This window comes from Lepus europaeus, chromosome 17, assembly GCF_033115175.1.
Source record: "Lepus europaeus isolate LE1 chromosome 17, mLepTim1.pri, whole genome shotgun sequence".
Lineage (NCBI taxonomy): Eukaryota > Metazoa > Chordata > Mammalia > Lagomorpha > Leporidae > Lepus > Lepus europaeus.
This window is the reverse complement of record NC_084843.1, coordinates 17,001,444-17,024,934: the sequence shown is the minus strand read 5'-3', so window position 1 is coordinate 17,024,934 and position 23,491 is coordinate 17,001,444. Positions and strand designations below refer to the sequence as shown.

General features: G+C 49.3%; 1 protein-coding gene across 35 annotated transcripts in view; it reads left to right on the top strand.

Moving 5' to 3' along the window:
• Positions 1 to 12,299: 12,299 nt before the first annotated feature.
• Positions 12,300 to 23,491, top strand: part of TCF7L2 (transcription factor 7 like 2) — a 195,772-nt gene continuing 184,580 nt past the window's right edge. For all 35 annotated transcript variants that reach the window (XM_062214955.1, XM_062214965.1, XM_062214964.1 and 32 more), the window contains exons 1-3: positions 12,300 to 12,488; positions 12,731 to 12,797; positions 12,982 to 13,106. In XM_062214955.1, the coding sequence (XP_062070939.1) occupies positions 12,300 to 12,488; positions 12,731 to 12,797; positions 12,982 to 13,106 (381 nt within the window). The remainder of the gene's footprint in view (positions 12,489 to 12,730; positions 12,798 to 12,981; positions 13,107 to 23,491) is intronic.

Here is a 23,491-nt window from a genome sequence, read left to right as displayed (position 1 = left end):
GATGAGTTCAGAAATAGACTCACATATGTATGATCACCTAATTTTCTACAAAAACACTAAGGCCAATCGCAGTCTTTTCAGTAATTGGATGTCTCTAAGAGAAAACAAAAAGAGCTTAGGTCCATGACTTGCTTGCACTCTATGCAAAAAGTAATTCAGTAATCTAGTCCCAGACCTACATGCTAGGTGATCACGCAAGAGAAATGAAGGCACAAGTGCACACAAGACTTACATATCAACATTCTATGAAACTTGATTTATAATAGCCAGGAACCATAAATAACCATCAACAGGTGATAAGCAAACTGATATTTCTCTATGCTCTATAACACTACTCAGAAAAACAAAGGAAAAAACTATTAATATGTAGAATAATATGAATGAATATAAAATAATCATGAAGTCAGATTTTTTTTTTTACAAAAGAGTACATATGTATGATTCTTTTTATAAAAAGTTCTAGAAAATTCAAACTAGTCTAGGGTGACAGAAATAACTGGGGGTTGGGATCTCAGGAGGAAGGGAAGGGAAATTACAAAGGTTCAAGGTGGAACCTTTTCGGGGTGATTGCGATAATGATTTCATAAGCATATATATTTATGTTAAAACTTAACAAATTGGCCGGCGCTGCAGCTCACTAGGCTAATCCTCCGCCTGCGGTGCCGGCACCCCAGGTTCTAGTCCCGGTTGGGGCGCCGGTTCTGTCCTGGTTGCTCCTCTTCCAGGCCAGCTCTCTGCTGTGGCCCCGGGAAGGCAGTGGAGGATGGCCCAAGTGCTTGGGTCCCTGCACCCACATGGGAGACCAGGAGGAAGCACCTGGCTCCTGGCTTCGGATCAGCGCAGTGCGGCAGCCATAGCGGCCATTTAAGGGGTGAACAAACGGAAGGAAGAACTTTCTCTCTGTCTCTCTCTCTCTAACTCTGCCTGTCAAAAAAAAAAAAAAAAACAAACAAACAACTTAACAAATTATGCATCTCTCTATCAGTCAGTTTGGGTTGCCTTAACAAAAGACCACAGACTCAGTGGCTTAAATGTCAGAAATTGATTTACACACAGTTGCAGAGGCTAGAAATCTAAGTTCAGGGTGCCTGCAGGGGTGCTTGGCAGCGAGGGCTCTCATGGTCTGTACACAGCCTTCTCTTTGTGTGCGCCCCAGGGGTCTGCTCCTCTGTACCGGCGGACTTTGGTCCCGTGGATTAGGACCTACCCTGATGACGTTAGTTAACCCCGATCACCTCCTCACAGGCCCTGTCTCCCAGTATTGTCATATTGGAGGGCCAGGCTTCAATCTACAAATTTTGATGGGACAGAATTTGGTCCATATAATTTGAAATACCTAGTAGTTTATCACATATAAATTATATATCAGCAAAGGTGCTAAAAGTAAATTTCAAAAACACACAGGCCGAATTCTACTGAAATACAGCAGTCAAACTATTTCTTACAAGCCAAATTTGCATTGTCATTTTCTACCTGTTTCCTAATTAAGGCACATACAGTAAGTATTGTTATTTAGGATTAATGAGCTATGTAAATCCATAACCATTGTGATGTGACTTCTGGTAGCGTTACAACACCCTTACTGCTGACGAACACTGCTGTGATTTATGCCACGTTCAGAATAGAAGGAAACGACCCATTTCGATTATTGCTTTATTGTTCATGTAAGACCCCTGGGTCATATGCAGGCTAAGGAGTTCTGGAGAGCCTTCAGGATCAATCCGTAGCATAAAGCTCACTCAGCTCAGGGAGCAAAGCTGGGTCTCTCTTTCTCTTTTTTAAATTATTTATTTATATATTTGAAAGTCAGAGTTACCCAGAGAGAAGAGCAGCAGAGAGAAAGAGAGAGAGAGAGAGAGAGAGAGAGAGAAAGTCTTCCATCTGCTGGTTCACTCTCTATTGGCTGCAATGGCTGGAGCTGTGTTGATCTGAAGCCAGGAGCCAGGAGCTTCCTCCTGGTCTCTCAAGCGGGTGCAGGGGCCCAAGGACTTGGGCCATCTTCCACTGATTTCCCAGGCCATAGCAGAAAGCTGGATCGGAAGTGGAACAGCCGGTACTCAAACCGGCACCCATATGGGATGCCGGCACCGCAGGTGGTGGCTTTACCAGCTAATCCACAGCATCAGCCCCACAAAGCTGTGTCTCAAAAGTGGTGCTGACCTGTTTCCCTGTTATCTCTTAGGCGGAGTGGACTGCCCTAGGGTTATTTAAAAACATAGTTTTTGCATTGTGTTGAGGGCCAAGGAAGAGTGTTAGGATTACCCGGCAGAACCAATGGGCTATGCACACTCTGCCTGCCTGGCCTACTTTCCAGAGCAGATCTTAAGCCTTTGGTTCTCTCCTGACTGTACAGTCAAGTGGAGCCTGGCGTTGCTAAGGATCCTGGAGTCTCCTGCAATGTCTGAAACCCATCTTTTGGGGAAGTTGCCATGGACCTGGCTGGGACAACTGTCACTAATGTTGGAGATTAATGCTAAAGCTGAGGCTCCCTGGGACGGGTGAGGTGCTCTGCCCCGAGGACCCCGGGCACAAGAAGAATCATAAGGAGCCCTAATCCCCAAAGAGGGTCTTGCACCCAGTGGAAAATTAAGGCTACTTTTTCCATCCCAAGAAAAAGAGCCTGCATGAGCCTACAGAAAGGGCCAGGAATCAGGGAAGGAGCTGAGGGTATAGGAATGGAGTGGAAGAAACTTCAAGAGCCCAGGGTATAAGGGTAATGGGTTGGGCTGCTCTAAAGGTCTCGATTCTGCACTAACACTACAAGTCTCCAAAGGACAGAAACTGGGAACTGAAGTTGAAGCTGAGATTCCTTTACTAAGCCACACCGCCTTCCAGGCCTAAGGAAAGGGTAGCTGAGTGTTACTCATGTGGCTGATGATTGATAGGAAGAGGTAGGAAGGCAGCAGAGCAGAACAATGTCTCCCACATGGGATGCAGGCGTCCCAGTGCTGTCGTATCTGCTGTGCCAAGTGCCCACCACAAACAGAATTTAAAATGACCTATTTATGGGGGTGGGTATTGTGGTGCAGCCGGTTAAACTGGATGGGAGTGCTGGTTCGAACCCCGGTACTCCGGCTCCCCGCTAATGCATCCTAGGAGGCAATGGTTCAAGTGTTTGGTGCTCTGGCAGCCATGTGGGACACCTGGGTGGAATTCTGGGCTCCTGGCTCCTGACATTTGGAGAGTAAATCAGGACATAGAAGATCTCTCTCACTGTTGCTTTGCCTTTCAACTAGATTAAAAAAAAAAAAAAAAAAGAAAAGAAAAAGAAAAAGAAAAGAAAGCAAGGAGGGGCCGATGACATGGTGTAGCAGGTGAAACTGCTGCCTGCATATGGGCGCTGGTTCGAGTCCCAGCCTTTCCACTTCTAATCCAGCTCTCTGCTATGGCCTGGGAAAGCAGTAGAAGATGGCCCAAGTGCTTGGGTCTCTGCACCCATATGGGAGACTTAAAAGAAGCTCCTGGCTTCAGATCAGTGCAGCTCCAGCTGTTGCCGCCATCTGGGGAGTGAACCAGTGGATGGAAGACCTCTCTCTCTGCCTCTCTATAACTCTGCCTTTCAAATAAATAAATAAATCTTTTTTTAAAAAAAAAAAGGCAAGGAAAACTACAGCATGTTCAATAAATAAATAAAATTGTTTATTACATATAATGTTAGCAGTGGCATTACTTCCACTCTAATTATACAAATGTGCACAGTTGTAAGACAAAAAATATAGAGAAATAGGTAAAAATTATCCCAAATTCTATCATGTAAGAAAAAAAATGCTATTGACATTTTGGGACACATCTTTCCAATTATTATTATTATATTATTTTGAGAGAGACAAGCGCAGGAGAGTTCCCATCCATAGCTTCATTTCCTAAATGCCTGCAAAGCCCAAATTGGGCCTGGCTGAAGTAGGAGCCAGGAACTCCATCTAGGTCTCCCAGGCGGGTGGCAGAAGTCCAGTTCTTGAGCTATCATCAGTGCCTCCCAGGGTCTGTATCGGTAGGAAGCTGGAGTCAGGAGCTGGAGCCGGGCGTGGACTCTAGGCACTCTGTTACAGCACGTGGGCATCTTGACCCGTGTTTCAACCATCAGTCTAAATGCCTGTCTCCCGAATATTCTTAGTGAACAATGTACTTTTTGCTAGATATTTCTACAGTATGTTCTGTTTTGTAACCAGCAAAGGTATAATACACATAGCCAGAAGATCACATTAGAAAGATGGTTCTTGAATACAGGGGTGTGTGAGGGTCCTTCAAAGAAGAAAAAGCTGAAAGACACCATTATCAGATCCTTCCCTAAAAAACGCCCCATCTGGCTTCCAGATAGCATCATCACCGCTTGCCACGGGGGGATGGGGTGGGTTTAGGAGGATTTCCCAGGCACAGAGACCCCATCAATTTCAAACCTTCACTCCCCAGTGAGCCCCGCCTGGATGGAAGGCGGAGTAGTGGGGTTTGGGGGGCATTTCTGAGCGTTTCTGCACCCAGAGTCTGGGCTTCTTGAGGCGCAGGGCCCTTTGCAGGTTGGGAGCAAGGAACCCCCAGGAAGCCATCATGCTAAAGCGTGGGAGGATTGGTGTCTGGGGACCCAGGTGCAGAGAGGGGCCAGGTGACAGCGGGAAGGGCTGCTGGGATGGGCACCTGTGTTTCTTCAGGGGTCTGGGGGTCATTATAGCCTCGTGTTCTCAGCTTCCTGGAGCCTTTAAGAAATAACGATTAATGCTTTCTCTCCTGCTCTAGGTATTTACAGTGCGCCCTCAGGCTACCAAGAAACAGAGTTTGCTCAGGATGACAGGCAGCCGGAAGCCTCTCTCACTGTTGCAGAACCCTGTGCTTCAGGCAGTCTACACTGAGATCCAAACTGATGCTGGACCCTGGGACTCAGACTCAACTCACCTGCTCCCCATTTCCTGCCCAGAGAGGATTTCTTTTTCTTTTAATATTATGTATTCACGCCTACTTTGATTGAGCTTTTTATTTTATTTTATTTTATTTGAATGGCAGAGTTAGAGAGAGGCAGAGGCAGAGAAAAGTCTTCCATCTGCTGGTTCACTCCCCAGATGACCGCAACAACTGGAGCTGCATCAATCCGAAGCCAGGAGCCAGGGGCTTCTTCCAGGTCTCCCACGTGGATGCAGGGGCCCAAGCACTTGGGCCATCTTCTACTTTCCCAGGCCATAGCAAGGAGCTGGATCAGAAGTGGAGCAGCTGGGACTTGAACCCACACCCCATATGGGCTGCTGGCACTGCAGGTGGCAGCTTTACCTGCTAAGCCACAGTGCTGGCCCCCAGAGGAGGTTTCATTAGGAAACATAATCCACATACACTAGTGGAATTTACAGACACAATCGGGATTTTGAAAGAAGGAGAGTTAAGGAAGGCTGATTCTGATCCAGTCTCTAGTGATTTGACTCACATACAGTTAGTCCTTCAAGGTAGGTAGGGGGTGGATTGGGGGATGTTAAATGGGCTGTGGACTCTTAGCCAGCCAAATCTGAAATCTTCACACTCGGGCCTGGGACTCTCCTTGATCCTTCACCTTCTCTATCCCATGATGCTTTGGGCCAGAAGCAGGTGTGTCAGCCCACACCTAGATAAATTACGAGAGGAACAATGGCATTGTCCTCTCCTGAAATTACACCTGGCCTGTCCCTTGAACACATGTAAACCACCTTGTGAGATTGCTCAATGCTGGTTGACATCGTCTCTGCCTCAGCTTAAAGTGCTCATGTTTTTGTGGGAGGTGCTTTGGTATCCATGCCAGTTTTGAACACAGCAATGGGTTTGACAGACAAAGATGCTATGTGATAAAAAATGGGGTCATCGAAGCTATGTTTTTTTTTAAAGCAATGAAGAGAAAACCTCAGGCATTTTAATATGTTAAATGCACACCCAATTATTAATTCTAAAGACTTCTGCAAATCAACCCAGATGAAACCTTTTTCACCTTTTTCTTGTCTTTTCCCCCCTTCTCAGAAACCGCTGAGACCTACCCTATGGCAATGACTATCGGGAAGTCTCTGCCCTGTATTTCAGGGTAGCACAAATAATTCAGCAAAAAGCAGCTTTCTTTCTGTAGCCTGGCATTAGGATAAGTATATCTTAAGAAAGTTTTTATGCAGACTTGGCTTCAGGCAATAAAACGTCATAGATGTATAACTGTAGCAAGCGAAATTTCTAGGGAGCAAATTAGGCAGAAAACATCTTCTAGAGACAGCTAGAAAGGAATCGTACACCACCCCAAAATAAGGCAAGTTATGCAGTAAATGTTTCATTTATTGGCCTTCTTCCATTATTGTTAGGGTTAAAAGACATCTTGTCAATAAGAAAAGTGTATTTATGGAGGACTGATGTCTGTGTGAAAGCTGCTCCTGTCACAGATGCCTATAGCAGCCACGATCACTTCAGAAGGCAGGTGACGAAACCTTGAACAAACACACACATCTCCCCATTAACCCTTACATCAGCGGGCATTATTGTCACTTCATTACCTGGATCTGTTATTAGCTGAAGCAAGGTGATCAAGCCAGGCACTCCAGAAAAATGTTAGAACAGACGAGTGATCCTCAGGGGTGCAGAAGGAGGGTGTCTCTCCCTTGACAGAATTATTCAAGGGAAAAAAAAGGATGCCTGTGAAGTGGGCCCGTTTGCCCACCCTTCTTCCCGCTAAAAGCGACAACTCTGGGGTGTCCAATTTTTAATGTTCCCATGTCGGCTCGGGGAGTAGCTTTTCTCAAAGTCCAAATAAGGAACCATCACCCACGCAGAACAAAAAAGCAAACAGAGAATCTCACAGTGGAATCAGGACTTTGGCTTCTAAACATTTCCCCATTTTATAGCTTCCTTGTGTTTTCAGATTCTTTTTTTGGCTTCCCTCAGTCAGCACACTCCCTGCATAGATAAGTCCGACCCAGTGGGTAACAGATCATCCATCTTGGAGGCCAGGTCTTTAAAGAAAAATCACAGAGGGACACAAACACACACACACACACATGCACACGCGTACATATCACTGTCAAAGGTGATTTAGTAGAATCTTGCCGAGTGATTGAGGGAGCTGAATGTGGTTGTCAACATGTATCCCCTACTTCTGGGAAACCCAAGCAGACCCTCTGCCTTCCCTAAATTCCAAAGGCAGGCTTTCAGCATGGTTTGTCTTCTTCGCTAGTGTGTTGTGAAGCTCTCAGTACAGGTAGGGTATGTATATGTATATATGTATGTACATGTGTATGTGTATGTGTGTGTATGTGTAGGTATGTTAAAAACCAGCTAAGGGCTGGCTGGCATCATGGCTCACTAGGCTAATCCTCCGCCTGCGGTGCTGCACACCGGGTTCGAGCCCCGGTTGGGGTGCCGGATTCTGTCCCAGTTGCTCCTCTTCCAGGCAGTGTGCTGGCCGCAGCAGCCATTAGGGGGTGAACCAACGGAAAAGGAAGACCTTTCTCTCTGTCTCTCTCACTGTCCATTCTGCCTGTCCAACAAAACAAAACAAAACAAAACAAAACAAAACAAAACATCAGCTAAGGGGGTAGGTGTTGTGGCGCAGCAGGTTAACCTGCCATTTGAGATGCCCCTCCTTCCTGGTGTGCTGGTCCAATACTGGAACTCCTCAGTCCTGGCTACTCTGCTTCCCATGCCGCTTCCCGCTGATGCACACCCTACACACTCCATGAGGCAGCAGATGACGGCTCCAGTACTTGGGTGCCTGCCACCCACACTGAGAGAGATGGAGTTCCTGGTGCCTATTTCTGCCGTCCCCTCAAGCACATTCCCACGTGTCAGAGGGCACCTCTCTCCCACCATAGCTCCTCCATGTGAAGCAACATCCGTAAGGTGATTTATTTGCACTAACTTCCTTTCCCCACTCCCATCGTGGGGAAGGAGAAGGGCGTACGCCCGGCAGAGGTACCCACTGCACTTACAGTTGGAGGTACAATGTGGATGACTAATTACACATGCCCACTGAGGAAGACTCATTGGAGGGGAGGGTGGAAGGAAGGGGAAAGCAGAGAGGAAGCCACAGAAAGGCACGGGATGAGCAGAAAGTGCGGGTCATCAGAGAAGGAGGCACCTTTCTCTGAAGGGAGGAGAGAACTTCCACTTTGACTATGGCCTTGTCTAACTAAGGTCAGAGTTTGTGAACTCAAGAGGCTTCCATAGCCTTGGAAGCTCATGACAAGAGCCTTGGGTGATCACTGACGTCATAAATAAGAGTGTCAATTGTTAAATCAACAACGGGAGTCAATGTGCACTTGCTCCCCATGTAGGACCTCTGTCCTTAGTGTGTTGTACTATGAGAATTAATGGTAAAACTAGTCTTCAAACAGTACTTTATACTTTGTGTGGGTACAAATTGTTGAAATTTTTATTTAGTATATACCAAGTTGATCTTCTGTATATAAAGATAATTGAAAATTAATCTTGATGAAGAATGGGATGGGAGGGGGAGTGGGAGATGGGATGATTGTGGGTGAAAGGGAGGTTATGGGGGAAAAGCCGCTATAATCCAAAAGTTGTACTTTAAAAATTTATATCTAAACCGGCACCGTGGCTTAACAGGCTAATTCTCTACCTTGCGGTGCCGGCACACCGGGTTCTAGTCCCGGTTGGGGCGCCGGATTCTATCCCGGTTGCCCCTCTTCCAAGCCAGCTCTCTGCTATGGCCCAGGAAGGCAGTGGAGGATGGCCCAAGTCCTTGGGCCCTGCACCCGCATGGGAGACCAGAAGAAGTGCCTGGCTCCTGGCTTCAGATCGGCGTGATGCGCCGGCCGCAGCGGCTATTGGAGAGTGAACCAACGGCAAAGGAAGACCTTTCTCTCTGTCTCTCTCTCATTATCCACTCTGCCTGTCAAAAAAAAAAATTAAAAATTTATATCTATTAAATAAAAGCTTAAAAAAAAGAGAAAGGCATGGGATGACAAGGAGGCAGGGAGGGTCAGGGGGCCTGCGGACCAACTGCGTACAGTTGTGGGGACCTGGGCTGGCACTGGGCAGGGGCTTCAAGGGAGAAGGGCACCGCTGCTCATCTATCCTGCCCAACCCAGCCCCAGTACCCAGGCAAAATCCCTTGACTTAAGATAACGTCAGAACTGTTCTGGTTTCCTCCCCATGTTTTTAGATTCTCTGCTAGTTGGACAGACTTTTTTTTTTTTTTTTTTTTATTTGAGAGAGAGAGAGAGATCTTCCATTTGCTGGTTCACTCCTACAAACGAGAAGCATCATCAAGAGCTAGGGACAGAAGTTGCCTGGACACAAGCCAACAGTTGTTTACAATTTCAGACTAAATCCGTAAATTACAGGAGCACATTGGAGGCCTACCTGACTTTGTTTTCGGAACATTGTATTGCTCTGCCTCTAGCCGCCTGCAGGTCCAGCATCCCCTCCTCCTCCATCCCAACCCCGGGGCACTACCTGAAGACCTTCCAGAGGCTCAAGGGTTGTGGACCCTCTGCGATCTCCTGGCCTACTCAAGCCTTTCTGTGGCACTCCGCAATGAAACTTAAATGGGGCATTGCGCTAGCATGGAAGGCTTTTAATTGCTTAACTAAAACAGAGATTTAAGGAAGAAGAGAAGCAAGAGTTCCCTTGGCAAGAGAAAATGAAGAATATGCCAAACTGGATGAGGTTGCTAATCACAGGAAGAAAACCCTTAGTATTTACATGTTAAAAATGCAGGGCCGTGCATTAAAAACAATAAGGATACCCTTTAAAGTTTCAATTCAGTTTATCTATGAGTTTTCTGTTTTTTTATTATACAGGTAGTTCTATCATGCACATAGAAGACCTCATTATCCAACCGGATTCAGATCAGGGTTAGAGTAAAATAAAAACCCGCCACACAGGACAAAGAAATTGCCGTAAAATTGAGTTACTATAAATGTGATCCAGTTTAAGCAAATACGCCCCTGACACAGGCCTCAGGAAAGTCTGCGCTGAATATAGCCGGACTTAGGCAGTCCAAGTATACAGGTGACAATTAGCAAGTGTGTAAACCCATGGTCATTTCGCTAAATGTGTAAGTCTAAAGGCAACCAAGTGAAAAGCCCTAAAAAGGGGAACTGTTAAATCCATTTGTACATGGATTTAACAGTGAGGCGTTTCATTCTTCGTGTTTTTACTTGGTGTCTTGAAATAATCCCCTTTCTGTCTCCACTCTCCCTCTTAGACACTGCGCCGGCCTTATTTATTTATGAAGTCTGAAGGTTACTCCTACCTGCTGAGACTAATTACCCTGTGCCTTGTATCCTATGCAATCCTGTCTGATTAAATGTACACATTTGTTCTGCTTCCTTTTCAGGCTCCTTCTCACTCTACTTCTGATTCTCTGATTAATATTAAAGTTGGGAGTTGGAGATTCTCCTCTGCCTCATGCCCCCCCCCCCCCAACCCATTTTTATTTTGCCTGCGTTGTACTCGTTTAGTGTGCAAATGTGGTTGTGAATCTTTTTGCAGTGCAGGGGAATACGCTGGCCTTGTCAATCATTATTTTTAGTAGTCGTCTTTCTGAGGCCTTAGCCTGTAAAACAGTTTTGCCGAAACCCAAAACTCCCTAAATCTAACATGGGGTCCATTTACTTTCTTTCGGAAACTGAGGCGATGATGGGGCCAGCGGAGGAGCAGGTGAGTTTATCCACGGAGGGGCGGGATCATTCAGTGCACTGTGGCCTGGAGACCAACACGGGTGGGAATAGGCAATTTGCTAATTTCTGTTGATGTACTTTTTTCCCTGATTCCTCTTTTTCGTGTTGTAGCTTCCATCCCGCTTCTCACTGGATATTTACCAGGAAATGGATGTCCTTGCTCCATCCTCCCGGAACACCCTGTTTCAGGCGTGTTCCCCATTTTGTAGCAAATCACTCTGCTTTTCAGGCAAGGGTCTACAAATCCACAAATACCTGTCTCAAGCCCCGGGTTGCCAGCCTCCCAGCGAGGGCTGGGGGGCAATTTCCTGCCAGGGTCAGTCTCTTTAAGATTTCATTTAAGGCTCCAGCCAGCGGATCGCGGGGCTTGGAGAACTTTCAGTTTTATTTTCCCTGGCGGCGTTAACGCCCAAACTTTTCACCTCCAAAGTCAGAAAGGACTTTGAATCCGAGCTCATTTCCTACCAACCCCCAGCGTCCGTTGAAATAGAGACAACGCTGTGTATTGAAATCATCAGATATTTTTCCTTTTTTTTTTTTTTTTTAAATGCCACTGATAAGCTCTGCAGTATCTGAATTTTTTTTTCGGGGTGGGGAGAAAGTCATTTTGGCATCTTCACCCGAGCTCGACCCAACACCGCACGGAACCCGGGAGGGCGGTGCACACCTCGTGGGTTCACAGTTTCTTTCACTGGAGGTGACCGGGACCTCTGCCCGGGCGCCCGCACGCCCAGGGCTCCCCCGACTTCTCCCTAATATTTCCGAAGTGCACTTTTCCGGGGGCCTCTCCTCCTCCTCCCCGCCCCCCCCCCAAGGGGGGCTTTCCTTCCGCCTCGCTCGGCTCGGATTCCCGGCTCGGTCGCCACCCCCTTCCCCTCCTCGCGCGCTGCGCATTGTCTCGGCGAGCCGCCCCCCCCGCCCCCTCCCGGAGCGAGCCCCGCGCCCGCGCCCAGACTCCCGGGCTCGCGCGCCCCGCCCGCCGCCCCCTCCTCCCGCTCCCGGCGGCCGAAAGGATCATTGTTAGCCGCCCCCGCCCCGCCCACCGCGGCTGTTTATTTATGCACACGTCAGCGGCCCGGCCCCGCCCCCGGCATCTCATTAAGGCGAGTGTGTTCCTCTCGCCCTGTCAATAATCTCCGCTCCCAGACTACTCCGTTCCTCCGGATTTCGATCCCCCTTTTTCTGTCTGTCAATCAGCGCCGCCTTTGAACTGAAAAGCTCTCAGTCTAACTTCAACTCTCTCAAATCCGAGCGGCACGAGCTCCTCCTGTATCTTCGGCTTCCCCCCCCTTGCTCTTTATATCTGACTTCTTGTTGTTGTTGGTGTGTTTTTTTTTTACCCCCCTTTTTTATTTATTATTTTTTTGCACATTGATCGGATCCTTGGGAACGAGAGAAAAAAGAGACCCAAACTCACGCGTGCAGAAGATCTCCCCCCCCTTCCCCTCCCCTCCTCCCTCTTTTCCCCTCCCCAGGAGAAAAAGACCCCAAAGCAGGAAAAGGAAAAAAAAAAAAAAAGTTCACCTTGGACTCGTCTTTTTCTTGCAATATTTTTTTTTGGGGGGGAAGCGAAAACTTTTTTTGGGGGGTGGTTTTTTTTTTTTTTTTTGGCTTTTCTTCCTCGTTTCGTTTTTCTTCCAAAATTGCTGCTGGTGGGTGAAAAAAAAAATGCCGCAGCTCAACGGCGGTGGAGGAGATGACCTAGGCGCCAACGACGAGCTGATTTCCTTCAAAGACGAGGGCGAGCAGGAGGAGAAGAGCTCCGAGAACTCGGCGGCCGAGCGGGACCTAGCGGATGTCAAGTCGTCCCTGGTCAACGAGTCAGAAACGAATCAGAACAGCTCCTCCGACTCCGAGGTAGGAGAAGCCCCCCGGGCTGCGGGGCTCCGCCGTGCGGGCCCCGGGCCGGGCGAGGGCGGCGGCCGGGGCGGCGCGGGGCCGGGGGCGGCGGGGCGCGCGGGGCCGCGGCGGCCGCCACGCGTAACGCGGCTTCTCTGTGCCCCCCGCCCCGCCGACCCCCTCTCTCTCCCCTCTCCCCTCTCCGCTCTCTCTCTCCCCCCCCCCCGCCCCCGGCGCGGCGTGTGCCCCCCTCCGGGAAGGCGGAAAGACGGCCTCCGCCTCGCTCCGAAAGTTTCCGAGATAAATCCCGGGAAAGTTTGGAAGAAGGTGAGTACGCCCCGCGCGCCCCGCCGCCCCGCGCGCCCCGCGGCCCCGCGCGCCCGGCCCGGCCCGGCCCGGCCCGGCCCTGCCCTGCGGCGCGCCGGCCCCCGGCCCGGGGCGCCCGGCCGCGGGGGGCCCGTGCTAAAAAAGTTTTCTCCTCGCTCTCTCCCGCGCCGCCCCGCCATGTTAGCGGCCAAGAGGCAAGATGGAGGGCTCTTTAAGGGGCCACCGTATCCCGGCTACCCCTTCATCATGATCCCCGACCTGACGAGCCCCTACCTCCCCAACGGATCGCTCTCGCCCACCGCCCGAACCGTAAGTGCCTCCGCGCCCGGCCTCCGCCCGCCCGCCCGCCCGCGCGGCCCCGCATGCGGCCCCTGCCCTGCCCCCTCCCCTCCCCTCCCCGCTCCCCCTCCCCGCCCCTCCCCTCCCTCCCCTCCCCCGCTCGTGGCCCAGGCAGCCCGAAACTCTCCAAACTTTTCTGCCTTTTGTGGACTGGATTTGTTTGCACTTCGCCATGTTCTTGCTTTCAGTTCGCTGCCTCGTGATGTTGGGGGCGCCTCTCTCTCTCTCCCGCTCCCCCCCCACCCCGGCGGGGCTTTGTTGGGGTGGGGTGGGGGGCGGACAGCGGGCGGGAGAACTTTCTGTGCGCCCTGGCTCCCCTCCCCCTCCGCCGCGGCGCTGCAGCGCCCTGGGAAGACGGCTGTGTGGCTCTTTCTTCGCTCCCTCTCGCTCGCTGCCTTCCCTCTTCCGTGGCGTCTTGGGCTTTCCCGGGTTAACCCCTTGGCTGCCGCGGCGGGGGCCCGAGCGGCCCGGCAGCGCCCGCAGCGCGGGGCCCGCCGGTGGCTTCTAGGTCGGGCGCTGCGCGGCGGCCGCCGAGCGAGCGCGCAGGGCCCCGGGCCCCGCGGAGGCGCCGTGGTGCTTTTCTTCGGCGCGCTCGTGGTCGTAGCTTTCGAGGGGCGACCGCTGGCTCCCGGCCCTGCTTCCCTCTCCCCCCCGCCCCGCCCCCGGTAGTCGCACTCCCCAGACGGGTCCCCTCGCCAACTTGGGGGTTCTGGGCGGCCTTTGCTCGGGCTCTCCGGCCGGGCCGCGAGTGCCCGAGGCGCCGTGGCGGGCTCGGCTGCCCGGCGCGCTGGCCGCGGGCTCTCCCGGGCCTCGCGCGCGCTCGTGTGTGTGTGTGTGTGTGTGTGTGGTGTGGCAGGGCTGTGCCGAGTGTGGAGGCCCCGGTGGCCCGGGGTCTCGGATTGTGTGCAGCCATCGGGATGGCCTCCACCGAGCGCACTTGCTGTGTTTCGAGGGAAATCGGGTGCCTTTGGGGTGCGGAGAGCAGCTGGCGCTCGCCAGCTTCCGAGAAGGCCCGGGGGTGGGGGCAGAGACCAGGGCTTGCGGGCTCACGGGGGCTGCAGGGGCCGTGAAAGGCCAGGGGTGCCCCGTATTCAGGGTAGTGGGCCAGTCACGCAAGTTGAGGCCCCAGGAGAGCGCGGGGTGCGGGACACCGAGGGCGCTTCCCGCAGCGAGGGTCCCTCAAGCACCCCTGACATTTGCAGCTGCTGCTCTCGGCCTCTGCCCCCTCCCCCCGCCCTCACCCCAACCCCCTATCCCCCCACCCCCCATGCCACCTTCTAAAAAGGCTGGACTGTAGGGATCCCTGGACGCACGGGCGTCTGTGGCCGGCTCCCCGGGATTGTCATTTTGCACCTTCTCTGGTTTTGGTCACCTACCACGTATTTACACACACCACTTTTGGTTTTTTTTTTCCTGTCTTTTTTTTCGGTAACTCGAGATAGCAATTTGAGAGAATGCACCCACTGTTCAGCAGTAGAGCATTCGGTGCTAATGGCCATGGGCTTGCCGGTGGGGAGTGGATCAGATCTACAAGTGTTTTTTAAGCATTAAAATATTAACTATCAGGTTTGACTTGTTCTTGGGGCCCTGGCAAAATGGCAAGGGCATGCTAGACCGGTCATTTTTTATGGCTAGGAGAGAGAAATAATTACCCCCCCTCCCCTCCCTTGCACCCGTGCTCCTGGCTGCCTGGGCAGCGGGGAGAGCTCCAGCCCGACCTCCTCCTGCAGGGCCCGCTCATTCCAGGCTGCAGGGGCCCTGCTCTGAGCTTGCAGCTGCAGGGGAAGCAGAGGCCGCGTATTTTTGTGTGTTTCTTGGGAGCTCCTGAGCATCTTGCACGGGGACCATTAGGCTCCACATCGGAGCGTTCGTGTGTGCTAACAAACCGGACTAAGCCACATTCCAAAGTAATCCTGAGAATTTCTTTTCTGTCCTCCCCTCTCCTGCCATGCCAACCTCCTTGGTGTTGTTTTAAAAAATCCACTTAGCCATCCGAAAATTGAGCTTTGATGGCCGGCTTTCGGCTTTCTTGACTTCAAACTCCGGGTCTGTGACCGCTGGCGGTCTTGCTGTACCAGCTCCTAAAAACTGGAGCGGTTGTGTTGTGCGGTAATTAGGAAACGGGGAAATTGTTAAAGGCAAATAAATGATTTCCCGGTGAGAAAAGGAAGGCTCCCGACCATCGGTCCCCTTTGTGGGCATTATAGGAATAGACGTCGGCGTCTAGTTATTTTAATTGTGGACATAGCGGGTGGCCTTGTGCTGTGACATCAGATGGAGTCTGAGAAGGCATTTCTGAACTCAGTAGGCAGTTTTGCATGTCAAACACCAGCAGGCATCTTTGTGTTCCGCTGCCCCTTCCTCTCTGTTACCTGGGTTAGATTCTGTGCTCCAAAATTAAAGTTATTTATTTAGGCCGGGAAGCAGGGCAGTGGGAAGGCGGACGGGAGGCTGTTGTGTGTCACTTCTGACGTCTCCGATCAGAGGGCCAGCTTGCAATTCCAGATTTGATACGGCTGCCGGAGGACTCCACGGCGAGACGGCGGTGTTGCCATGCTCCTCTGAAATTCTTAGCGCGTCTGTGGAGTGTGTTTTTGAGGGCGAGGTGTAAAGACAAATGCACTCCGTGCTGTGTTCTCCCTTTCCTCCTAGCTTTTGGCTGCGTTTGCTGTTCGTGTACCTGGAAGCCAGCTGTTTTCTGCTTTTCTGTCTTAAGAGTGTGAAGAATTCAGGAGGATCGTTAAATCGGCTTATGGTGAATCGCACATTATGCTCTAATTGCTACAGATGCCATAAAGCTCGATGGGAATCATTTTATTTAAAAACAACAAAGATCTCCCTGTAACATTAATTTGGTCTTTGATATCATAGCGGGAGTGGCTTTTCAAAAGACCGGACTCAGATACAGAAACCCACGGAGGAGAGGTCTGGTGAAGTAGCTGAGACACGTTAAGATCCTAGAATTCTGGCAGCTCTGGTCTACTAAAGATCAGACCACTGTTACCCTATTCACGCTGGCAGGAGAAAGTAGTTTTGCGCTTCTTTTCCTTTCTGGCAAAGAAGAAACGGCAGGACCAGTGGTGGATGTTCCAGTTAGGTTTGGAATTTCTTTTTAAAGACTTGATGGTGTGAGAGTTCTTGCATCTTCTTTTATCCAAAGTTCTTTGCTTGTCAGCTGAGCTGTTTGCTACCAGGTTGAACAGATAAATAAGCAGCATCTTGAATTCATTTTTGAACTTGGAATTCAGCATTTGAAGGAAACCAAGAGGGGCCTTCGTCCTGGGGGTTTTATTTGGCCCAGAAACTCCTCTTTCTGGCTTGTGAAACACGGATGTTTGCTCCTGACTCAAACAGCGTAATCCTTTCTGTGACAAAAGATTGAGACCCTGGAGCAGGAAGGGTTAATGTTGGTCCTTCCCCCGCTGTCTTCCCACCCCCCACCCTCACCCCTGATTGTTTTGACAACACTTTTCAAAGTGTGACATTCCAAGCCCCTACATAACAATGTAATATTACTGTAATTACACAGGTCATTACATTTTAAATAGAGAACAATAAAATGCTTATCGCCCTGAAAAAGAACAGGTGTTCTTGCCCTTCTTTGGTATTTATGCTAATTGTTTTTCATCTCCTTCGGAAATATTTATGGCAAACTTGTTTAGATTTGAATCTCAATGCAGCAGCATTAATTCCGCGCTAATCTTTATAGGTTGGGGTTTAAGGTCTGCCCTATGGATTATGGGCTCAACATTCACCCAAGTAGTCATATTTCAATGATTATAAATTTCATATGCCAGCTCTTTGCAGTTCGTGGATGCTAAGGCTTTTTGCAACCCCAGAAAGAACTCTTAGGCAGTGGGGAGTGCTTATCTAGAAGTGTTTGTGGAAACTTTGCCACGGAAGTAGCTTTGACGGATGCCTTCTATCTCTGATGGAGAAGAGATTTTGGGAAAACAATCCCCGTTCTTGCTAGGCGTTTTCCACCTGGATTTTAGTTCTACTGATAGAGATTTCATTTAGAGTCACTGCTGGAGGTTGGTCTGCTTTTCTGTTTCTTAGCAAGCTGTGAGAGAGTTACAGATGAGGAAGGCAGTTCTGCATGCCATTTAAAAAAAAATAAAAAGATTTGCTTTAGAAAGCTAACATTTTAATAGTTGCATTAAAGATGACCGCGAGAGCGGCTGCAGGCTCCGAATGCTTCCTCCATCCCATGAGGTGCCCGGGGTGGGCAGAAAGTGCCCGGAGTTCTCAATGCAGAATTCCTGGCGCAGGTTCCCTTCCACACACAAGCGCAGTGGGTGAACTAGAAGGTATCCGAGAAGATTTTACATTGTGTCAGATGTTTCACAACAGGGCCCCCTCCAAATCACATTAAAAATGCACTGTGGAGAAAGGACAGCTGCAAATTTTTGTGTGGACGCGTGTTTCTGGACCATGACTAAAACTCCGAGGGCCTTTTCCCCAGCTGTCTGGAAGTTATGTGGAAGTTGGTTTATTGGCAGTTAAGTATGAGACAACCTGGATTTAGCAAATGCTCTCTCCTACACAGGAAGTAGATGACATTATATGGGGGGAAGGGCGGAGACTTCAGGCTAGGAGTGATTTACTACCCGCCTCCCCTCCCCTCTTTTTTTTTTTTTTTTTTAAATCTGGGAGTTGCCAAATAAATAAGCACTTTCCAAGGAAGTAGGTGTAAGCTTTTTAGTCTTGGTAAGTGGAATTAGATAATATCTTTGACCGCATTTATAACTCTTTGGAGGTGACACATTTCAAAGTTTTGCAGAGGAGGGGCGAACTGGATCCTGGAGGCTGTGCTTTTGGGAGGGGCGTGTGCTGCGGGTGTCTGGGAGTGCATGTTGGCAGCCGTGTAAGTCAATCTTCCCCTCGGACTTATAATTGAGCGCATTTGTGAAGGAAATGGTTAATTTTACAACCAAAGGCAAACTCGCACCTCGACAGGTCTGCTGAAAGAAATGTGCCCTGGTTCTGAGCTGGCAAGCGCGCCGGGTCATAAATCCACGGGCTTTATTTACAGCCCATAACACTTATGAATGTTAAGATATTTGACGCCGCGTTGCCCTTATAATATTCAAGGTCCGCAGACATTGGCAGTAGCTCAGATTTCTCTCACTAATTATAAGCAGAGGGGGAGGGGGCATGGCGATGGCTGTCTTCCCCCTGCTGCCATCCCAGCTTCCCAAGAGCCCCCTCCTCCCCTGGCGGCCCTCCTCTAGGCTGTTGTATACCTTGAGCACTTGGAGGAATGGAAATGGGGGGGGGGCTGCCCAGATGCCTTTTTCCAAAGCAAAGTTGCTTTAGGTGTTTGCAGTCTTTCACTCTTTTCTTATGGCTTCCCTCCCCCTTTTTTTCTTTCTTTCCTAAACTCCCCCCACTCCCCCCGCCCCCTTGAGACTACATTGCCTATATTGTGCATATTTCCCAGAATACTTAAAGAAACCCGATCCGGGAGACGGCTCTTTAATTTATATGATGTTCCACTGAGCTGGAAGGGAAAATACACACATTGCGTAGTGTGCTGGTTAATATGTGGGTTTAAGAGAGAGTGAGGTCGGGGGGGGGGGGAGTTGATTAAAAGAATTATTTAATAGGTGAGAAAAGAAAGCCAGGTTTATTGGGGGTGGGAGGGCCACTCATTTGGGAAAAGCTCAGCACTGTCCACGGCTGGTTGCCCAGAAGTAGTCAGGAGAGGCAGAATAAACGCTTGACCAAGAGAGATGGGAGAAAGTATGAGCAGACAGGACCCAGACTTGGACTTGGGGGCATCGGCTTGCTTGAAGTTGGGGCTTGGAAGTTTCTCTGAGGGGTGGGAGGGGCTGGTAAAGATGCTGTGCTGAGATCAGCTCCTTCCCCTCTTGGCCCAAAAGTGTTCTCTCCAGCCAAAAGCTCATTCTCTGTGGGTTCTCCTGTAGGCAGCTGGAGGTGGGTTATCTATGGCCAGGACCCGGTGTGAGAGGCCAGGCCAGTTGTTCTACCGATCTGAATTTCTGTTTGCATAGTGGGCTGCTGCTGCGGGGTGCGTGTTGAGTGTGCAGGCGGGCGGGGGGTGGGTGGGGGGGCACGGGGCAGCCAGCCGGGTGGTGGGGGAGGGGATGGGGGTGTGGGTGATGGCCTTGTCCTTGCTGGCTACACCCTGCTCGAACTTAGAGACCCAGGCCGAAGAGAGGTTTTATTCTTCCAAATCAAGGGACTATAGAAACTTCGCAGCCCTCCGGGACAGATGTGCATCCCCTAACAGCACCCCACAAAGGCAGGGCTGGGGTCTTCTCGCTCCGGGTTGTCGGCCACCATGTTCTCCGCTCGTCCCAGGGTAGGTTTGCTTTCTTAGGCGCATCTGATTCCGGGCTGGTAATACAGCCCCGTTATCTTTGTGTCGTGAAGTAGCTCCAAACAGTTGGGTCTGCAAGGGGTGGGGAGGAATGGCTGTTGCCGGGATCAGCTCTGAAGGAGTTAAAATTGCTCGCCGAAGTTTGGCATCGTGAAAATAAATTTGAGGCCTGGTAGGCATTAGCGGGGCACAGCACATCTACAGAGCTTAATTAGTACGAACTGTAATTGTTCATGGTCTGCCAGAAGTAACGTTCAGGCAAAGTGGAGTCCCTCTCTCTCTCGGAGTCTTCGGTTTGAAACCGATAAATCACTTGCATATTTGTGTAGTGATTCAAATGGAGCTAAGACCTCTCCCATCTCAACATGTGGTAAATTGTAAAGCCAATGAATTGCAGATGTAGGCTACAGTGAGATTCTCGAAGAAAATGCAGAATGAATGGGAAAGAGTGATGCTATAAATATTTACTGAGAAGATAAGTAGATTCCAGCGTGCTGGGCCAATTAGGATGCACTAAATATATTAGTAAAATGCTTAAAAAAAAATCGGGAGGATTTGTGTGGGTCTTGGGGTGGGTTGGTTTGTTTTGGAAAGTAAAATAATAGGCACTGTGTTATTGTCAACGTCAGTTTTATTGAACCTGAATCACAATGGCCTACCCTGGGTAGGGCACATGAAACCCACATTAATGCAAATTAATTCGTTATGAGTTGCAGCACTGCTAAGTGGAGTAATGAGGGGGCATCATTTTAAGAGTGTTAGTGTAGCAACTTTTAATGAAAAATGCTGTGTTAGGGACATGTCTCAGCACTTTCGCCCACGTGTTTTGTTTTTTTTTTTTTAATATGCGCGAAATGTGTTTAGTCCAAGAGCAGGAAACTTGATTCGCTTAATCCCCCACCCCCCAGTAGTTTAAGAACATCAGTTAATGTTTGGATGTTTAAAGGAAGTCCTCTCATACTTGTCAAAAATCAACCCAGATATCCCTATCACCATCATCAAGTTCAACCTCAACTTGCTTTTTTTTTTCTTTTGAAGAGACTGCTGTACAAAGTGGAAAAACAGCAAATGTAGCCCCCCCAAACCTAAGTAACACCACTTTCTTCCTCCCTCCCCCCTCAGTTTTTTTTTTTTTTTTCTTAGAGGATTTTGGTCTCAGGCAGTGTTGCAAGTCAATACTTCTTTCCCCAAATGTGAGTAGGTGGATCTGTGTGGAAGCTGTAAAAGTTAATGATCGTTCTCTGACTCATAGCTGATGGTTTCAGGTTGAGGAAAAGAAGAAACAAATTAATGAGGGTGAGCAGACATTTGATGGAACACTGGGAGTCCAGGGCTTGTTCCTGGGTGTGAGGGCAGCGGAATTTCTGCAGGAGGGCGGCCCAGCCAGTGGGAAGGGGGTGCCAGGGCTAAGTGGTGGGTGGAGGCTGATACGAATGTTCCCTGCCTGGATCCTTGCAGGAATGTTTCAACCCTGGTAGTCAGTGCCTGTTTTGCTTTCCCTCTGGAAGTTAGAGGCCCTCGTGATACTTTTTATAAGGACAGGCAGCAACCCAGAGTCCTGGTCAAAAGTTTATTTGCCATTAAATGTAGAAGGCTCGCAACATAGGGCTGGGGGTGGGGCTGTGTACAGAATGCTCTCTGGTTGCTGCCTCACCCTGCAAAATGAGAACTCAAGAAGAGGCCTTACATACACTCAAAAAGGTGTTTTGTTGTTGTTGTTGTTGTTTTTTAGGCTAATGGCATGGAAATTAGACTTTAAGTGGCTCAGGGAGTAGCTACATAGAAAAGTAGCCTGAAAAACTGAACCTTCTTAGGAATTGGATATATATATTTTATATTTTATATATATGATTTTATATATCGCCAGGTAGCTCATAAAACTGAAGACAAAATTTAGTGCAATGAATGGGCATCAAAAATTAAGCTTCATCACACTGGAAGTTAATTTAGTTCTGGGAAAACCAACGAAGGATTTAAATTTTGTTTTTAGCACACCTTCGAGGATGAGAGTCCCATGGTTGAACCAAATTGTTTCTTCTTCCTCCTGTCTCTGGATGTCTGTGATGTTTGGTATCTAAAGCATCAAGTTTAGAGCCTGTAGCAGTGATTAGTAAAAAAACAACAGGACTCATGATGGGGTATGGTAAGAGACTTGCTTAATCGTACTATGTTGGTTTGAAAGTTGCTTGAGGATTTTGCATGCCTGTGCTGAGAACTGCCAAGTCTGCTCTTGTCCTGTGGACAAGAGAGGAAAAGGGGGCTGGGGGGGGGGGGAGCTGAACTTGACCTCTGTAAACCAGCACCCAGAGCCAAGATTTAATTTTGATGTGAGTTTCTCAGGAGGGAAGGAAATTTAAAACAAAACAAAACAAAACAAAACAAAACAACACCTCGGAGTTCTCATTGGGTGATTTCTGGGCATTCCAGGGAGGGAGGCTCAGGTTGGAGCTGCCACAGTTGCTGGATGAGGCAGTCACATGGAGCTTGGGCGCTCCAGGGGACCTCAGGGCACAGGAGCCTGTGGTTCGTTGCTCCATCAGGGAAACCTTGGCCATCTGGTCCTGGGTCCCTTAACCTCCCTTCCTCTTCAGAAACAGAGGGCCTGCGTCTTGTTCTCTCCCTTGCAGCTCCCAGAGAGGCAGAAATGATGGCTCCAGCTTAGAGTGCCGTGGTTTTACTGGGTGTTCGTATTTTATCTTCTGTCTTAAAAAGCCAGACTACAGCAAACAAGGCATCTCTTGTGTTTTACCGGGAAGGGAAAAAGCAGAAAGTGTACATTTTAGAACAGTGTATTTGGGAAAGGAGGGGGTGGAAACCCAAAGGAGAAACCAGAGAATTTGACATCTTGAGCGTTGTCGCTGCAGGAAATGCAGCTCGGTGATTCCTTCAGCACCACGGTGACTGGCTGAGAGTAAGGTGTGACTTAGAATGAGCTGCTTGTGCTGTGTGCTTGTGCTGGGTACTTTGTGTGTGTGTGTGTGCACGCGCGCACATGTGTTGTGAGGGAAGTTACATTGCTTGGGGTGTTAGAATGATGTATGTATGTGTGTATAGGTCAAATTAGCTTTGTCTTGTATGTCAGTTTCTTTGCTAGAGTTCCTAGGAACTGGCAGTGACATTTTTGCTGTTGTCATTGCAACACCCCACCTCCTGCCCCACTTCTTGGCCCCAGGATTGTTGGTGTTATTTGGAGGTGATGAATGCAAGGGTTAAGAAGGAAACAGATGGAGTAAAAATTGAACTTGGATGCACCAAAGTTTCACTAATTTACTCATAAGACCCTGGCTTTATGAAATTTTTTTTTTCTGTGACACAGCTTTCAATATCAGGTGTCCATTCAATTTTAATTGACGATACAAGATTCCCGCGGTTACCCCCAGTGCGGATTGCCTAGGGCTCCGCAGGGTTTGTGGGAAGAAAAGCTTGGACAAGTTTCCATTAAGCCCTGAATCAGGCAATTGGAAAAGAGGAGAATGAAACGGGCTGAAAGAGGGGCAAGTTGTTAGTGTTGCCTGCTCTGCTGAGGACCGCCAGCCTCTCAGACGAGAGCTGCTCTCCAGCCAAGAATTCCAAACCCGCAGAGAAACCTGTCCCAGGCACAAAAGTTGTTTTAACAGGATGCAGGATTGTCACAGTAATTAGTGCAATCTCTGCGTACTGACTGGCAGGTTTTACAAAAAGGACAGGGGCACAAAGGGTGCAAATTCATCTTGCTTTTTCAGTGGTTCACTTCAGATTGGCTGCCTCGGAGTGTGTGTGTGTGTGTGTGTAGGGGGGGTGTGCTGTGTGTGACTTAGGCATACCGTCGATGTTCTTCTTTGATTTTTTGTTGTTTTTTGGGGAGGGAGAGTGGCTTATTACTCCGACAAGTCTAGGGGATTTTTTTTTAATCTACCTTTATGGTACTTCCTTTTAATTTTGGCTAATTGTGTTTTGAGACAAACAGACTGTGTGTGTGTGTGTGTGTGATGTTGATTTGGAACAGATCACCTTATCTTAGAGCTCAATA